Genomic DNA, 5,134 nt, shown 5'->3' with positions numbered 1-5,134 from the left:
CAGGATGGTCTCGATCTCCTGACCTCGTGATCCGCCCGTCTCGGCCTCCCAAAGTGCTGGGATTACAGGCTTGAGCCACCGCGCCCGGCCGCTTTCCCGCTTTTAAACTGAGCTGGGAGGAGCCCCCGCAATGGGTGCGGAGCGCAAGGGCAGTACAGTGGCCATCTTCCCATGAGACTCCGGAGGGGAGTAACGCGCCGTTTGGGAGTAGTGGGGAGCTGGGGGGGGCGTTCCTTGCTTTTCCAAGTCACTGAAACGCTTAGGGGTGGGCTCTGGCCCCGCCTCGGCCTGCCAGCACTGACTTGACCATTCACAGAGGCTCCAAATGCCATCTGGAGATGGTGGCCCGGGGGGGCCAGGAGGAAGTGGGCCTGGGGCACCCCGGGAACACACAAGGACACTTTGTGCCCCGACACACATGCTGCCTTCTCTCCAAGCTGGAGCAGAGCAGTGGCCACGGCAGCTGCCGTCCCCCCCGGCCCTGGGCAGGTCAGCTGCTCCTGTGCCCACCGGCTCACACAGAGAGGCCTTGAGAAGCCCGGGCGGGTGGGGAAGGCGGGACACCCAAGGGCGGCCACTCACCCGGAGGCTTGCACATGCGGATCTGGCTCTGGCCCTGCAGCAGGGAGGCTGTAGGGGCAGCCGCGAGCTTCTCGCAGGAGGTAGTTCTGGGGGCCAGGTCGGGGGCCGGCGAAGCCGGGGTACACTGGGCGTGGCAGCGGAGCTGGGCCAGCGAGGGGGGCATGCCCTGGTAGTGCCGGGTGGCACTCAGGAGGTCATTCAGGATCTGCAGGATGGTGCCGATGTCACGCCGTGGCCGCCCGCTGCTGTCTTGGCAGTTGGGGTGTAGCGTGCCTGCGGGCAGAGGTGGCCGTGAGCGCCTGGCACGCGCACAGTCCCATACATCCAGGACGGGCATCCACGGGTGTGAGCTCATGAGCTCAGACAGCTCACGTGGGCTGATGTGCACGAGGGACCAAAGGGCAGGAGCGGGACACGTCCCCAGTATGCGGGCACCTGGTGACCTGCGGACTCCGGGGCAGGGCCAGGCTTGTGTGTGGGGAATCCTGGGGGACATGTGAAGGGAGCAAACGGACACAGCATGTGTATGCCCAGAACGTGTAGAGCGCCTGTGAGTGGATGTGGGCCCCAAGTGCGCAGGGTCACGGGACACACGTGAGGTCATGTGTGTGCTGTGACACCTACCAGAGAAGGTCCCTGAGAAGACCCCCGGAGCGTGATTCACAAAGCTCTCGATGACGGCGCCGGGTTTTCGGGAGCGGGGGGCAGGGCTGGCCCCTGGGGTAGACGCGGTGCTGGCACCAGGACTGGCACTGCTGCTGGCCGTGGGGGAGCAGTCCATCTGCTGACAGGAGGAAGGGGCACGTGAGCACGGGGTCCAGGCTCAGGGGATCACCACTGACCCAGGGCCCAGAGATCACCCACAAGCCCAGGTCAGGAGATGATCCATCAAAACATGGTCTAGAGAGAAACTAGCCCAGGGTCAGGAGGTCACGACCAACCGAGGGCATAGAGATGACCCATGAGTCAAAGGTCAGGAGATCATCCACTGGTCCAGGTCAGGTCAGGAGATGACCCACCAACTCAAGGTCTAGAGACAGCCCACCAATCTAGGCTGGGGGATCACCTACCAGCCCGAGGTCACAGGATAGCCCTTAATACAAGGGACTCACCTGGGGCTAAGAGCACTTGTCCTCACCAAGCCCTCCCCAGGACGGCCCACCCTTTGGATTCCAACCAAGGGTCACCCTTCCCTTCCCCAGGCTCACCTCTGGGCAGGTGGTGGAGGCTGCGTGGGACCGGAAGGAGCCGGCTGTGATGGGTGAGGGAGACGCAGGGGAGGGACTAGTGGGCACCGGGGGAACTCGGGCGGCACTGGACATGGGCCGGCAGGGTGAGGACACGGGGGAGGCTATGCTTGGGTCCCCCCGTGCAGCGGCAGCGGCGGCGGCGGCGGCGGCCAGCACATGGCGGTGTTGCAGTGGAGCGTGCTGGGCCGCGAGCTGTAGCTGTACGAACATCATGTGGTCGCCCACACGCAAGGCCAGTGTCAGCGGCGAGCGGCCCGACAGGAAGTCACTGACCTGCAAGGAGAGCGGTCCATCAGCTGGGAGTCCCAGCCTGTGACGCCCCCAGCCCAGCCCGGCCCAGTCTCCCCGCGCTGTGACCTGGGGCCTCTCGCCGCCCCTCTCTGGGCTCTGGGGTCCCTGTCGGTGCCACGGACGCTTAAATAAAATGAATCTGTATTTCCGGAAGCCTCCTCCGCCAGCCCGGCCCGGCCCGGGCGCCGCTGGGGGCTGTGGGGACAGAGGCGGGTCAGACGGGGGCCTGCCCCTCCCTGGCCAACTCGGTCAGTTCTTGCAAGGGGAAACTGAGGCCAGAGGGGGCGGGGCCCAGCTGGCAGTCGCTGACCTCAAACAACCTTCACTTTGCGTTTCCCCCACCCTCATGGGCCCCTAGATCCTCTCTGCCTGTGGATACGGGAGGGGCTCCATCTCAGGCCCCCTCCCAGCTATGTCACCAGGGCCAGCAAGTGGGTGGAATTCCTGGACGAATTCTTCTGTCCTAACCTTTGCTTTCTCAAGATAAATATTTATCTATCCTGGGCGGGGCAGAGGCCGAGGGGGCGGCGGCAAGGCTGCAGGAAGGGGCCCTGACCGCCCTGGGGCTGGAGTCCCAGAGGGCACAACCTGCCCCAAGCACAGAAACCCTCAATCTGCCCCCATTCAGGGTGGGTGTGGGTTAGATCTGACCCTGTCCTCACCAAGCCCCCTGCTCTGGGTCCCGGCCAGAGCCCTGCTCTCCCCAGGGACCGGGATGGGGGGGCGGAGGTTTCTGAGAAGTGACATAGGCTGGGATGACTCAGAACCGACCGCCTCCCAGCTCTCCCTCCTGGCTCTCCGCTGGCAGTGGCTGGCGTAACCTTCTCTGCTTGGGGCCCGTGGGGAGGGGGGCAGGGAGGAGGGCAGGGCAAAGCCCCCACCCTGAGGCCCAGCCTGCCCGGCCCCCCTGCCCCAAGACAGTCTTTGCAGGAAGCGCCCGAGGTGGCTTCCCAAGAGCAGCTGGAGTCCCCACCACCACCCGCCCTGCAACTTCCTCCCTGGGGAGGGCAAATGGGCGGGCAGGACTCAGTGCCAGGCAGGGAAGCTACCCTGGGGAGCCCAATGTCTCCGCCCAGCCCCCCCAACCCCAGCTCCTTCCTGACGCAGGCGCCCAGGGAGGAGGGTGTGAAGCCAACACGCCCTGGGCCCCCTGCCAACCGCAGCCCCCCAGCAGCGGGGAGCTCTGCTCACACTCGCCCCAGGAAATCACCTGCAGCCCCCACCCTGGCTCGGGACCCCGGCTCTGCCCCCACGCCACCGCTGCTGTGGCCACCCCCATGGCAGACCACCCAGCTCCCAGCCCCCGCCCTGCCCCCTGGATGCAGGACTCTACATGTCGCTGAGAAGGAAGAAGGGGGCACGGGCCTCGGGGCCAGGGAGGCCCGGGAAGCTGGCCACCCCCTCGCTGGGGCGGGTGGCAGCCTGCGTCCTCCACCCTGGCAGCGGGCGGATTGCTGAGGCCTGTGTCACCCTCCTGGGAGGTGGCCAGGGCCCTTGTCTGAGGAAGGCTCAGCCGCAGCCAAGAAAATGAGGAAAGAAGGAGGAAAAAAAAAAAAAGGCCGCAGCAAAACCGGGAACCGGGTGAGGGCCAGCCCCAGCCTCCCTCCTGGCCGCTTACTAAATATTTTCCTAACATCCTGTCTAGGCCTCGCTGGCCCCAGGGCTGGGCGCCCCCGCCCCCTCCCCTTTCAGGGTAGAGAACAAAGGCCAGAGAGAGGAGGAGAAGGAGGGGGTGACGAGATCCCCACCCTCACGATGGGGTCACGGAAGGCGGAAGGAGTGTCACCCAGGCCGCCACCCCCGGCCCCTAGCAGAAATGTAAAAAAGGAGAAACTCGCTCTGGGGAAGCCACAGAGACTGTGGGGGGGCTCCTCGGCGGGGGCCAGAGGGGGCTGGGGATGCAGGCCAGGGTGTGAGCAGGGATGAGGCCCGGTGGGCCAAGGTCACCCCGCAGGCAGTCTTGTGAAAGCCAGGTCTCCTTCCCCCAGGGCAGCCACCGTGGGACAGAAAGCCCTCCGGGTCAGGTGGTGAGTCTTGGGGGAGAGGAGGTGGGGAGGCCAGGCCAGGCTGGCACCCAGGCAGAGTGGCACATCCCCTCCCCTCCCCCAGCCTCCTGGGAACACAGACAACTCCCAGCCACCATCGGTGGCCTAGGCACCCTGCCCCCGGGGCTGCCCTGTTAGGAAGGGGCTGGCGAGGTCTTACCTGCGTCTCCGTGAGACTCTCGAGGGCTTGCATCACAGACTGCTCCGGCCTTGAGGCCTGAGACTACAAAGAGAGGCAGGAGAGGGGCCTGAGTGTGGGGTTGGAATCACAGGCTGGAGCATGGATGGGGTGGGGAGGGCCCTGCTGGCTGGCGGAGTGGGGGGCCCCAGGTGGTGTGTGCGCGGACAGGTGCCGAGGGAGGGGCTACTGCCTGTGTGCGGGGGCCTCGGGGGGCACGCAGCCCCATGGCCATTTACCATGAGGCCCGCTTCCACGGTGGGTACCAAGGTCAGCTTGCTGCCATCACCCACGCCGAACTCCTGCAGCTTCCCCGAACTGAGCCGGCTGGGGGGAGGAAAGAAGAGCATGAGACTCCGCGGAGACGATACAGGGCCGCGGAAGCAGAGGCCGCGGGGGAGGGCTGTGCTTGTGTGGGGAGAGACGGATAAGTTCCCACCCCCAACCCTTCCCAGCTTCCAGATCCAGGGCCCTGAGCGCATGCAGAGATCTCCGTCTGGTACTGGGAGCCCCATCCTGGCGATTCGGACCCCTTCCCTCCAGTGGAACCCCCGCCCTGGACTCTGGCACTCTGGCACCCCCTGTGCACCCCAACCAGGCACTTTCCCCTCGTCTGGGCCCCAGTGTGCTCTATGCCACCTTCCCCCGCGCCCCCAGGGCAGCCCCTGCCTCCAATTCCCCAACTCTAGCCCTGGCTCGTCTTTGTGGGCGCCACGGGCTTCGGCCCGAGAAGAGGGCCTGGGGGCTGCGCCGGGCCGGGCTCTCCCTCCTCCTACCTCCCCGGCGCA

At 66.2% G+C, this 5,134-nt stretch overlaps 1 protein-coding gene across 1 annotated transcript in view; it reads right to left on the bottom strand.

Annotated features, from left to right (window-relative positions):
• The window catches only part of MIDN (midnolin), a 9,568-nt gene that overhangs the window by 1,554 nt on the left and 2,880 nt on the right, over positions 1–5,134 (bottom strand). Inside the window, exons 2-7 of the mRNA XM_011964101.1 lie at positions 4,586–4,673; positions 4,329–4,391; positions 2,190–2,318; positions 1,791–2,105; positions 1,207–1,363; positions 583–855 (exon numbers count right to left, since the gene is read on the bottom strand). Coding sequence (XP_011819491.1) covers positions 583–855; positions 1,207–1,363; positions 1,791–2,105; positions 2,190–2,318; positions 4,329–4,391; positions 4,586–4,673 — 1,025 coding nt within the window. The remainder of the gene's footprint in view (positions 1–582; positions 856–1,206; positions 1,364–1,790; positions 2,106–2,189; positions 2,319–4,328; positions 4,392–4,585; positions 4,674–5,134) is intronic.

Source organism: Colobus angolensis, unplaced genomic scaffold, assembly GCF_000951035.1.
Source record: "Colobus angolensis palliatus isolate OR3802 unplaced genomic scaffold, Cang.pa_1.0 Scaffold64, whole genome shotgun sequence".
Lineage (NCBI taxonomy): Eukaryota > Metazoa > Chordata > Mammalia > Primates > Cercopithecidae > Colobus > Colobus angolensis.
This window is presented reverse-complemented; position numbering and strand designations above follow the sequence as displayed.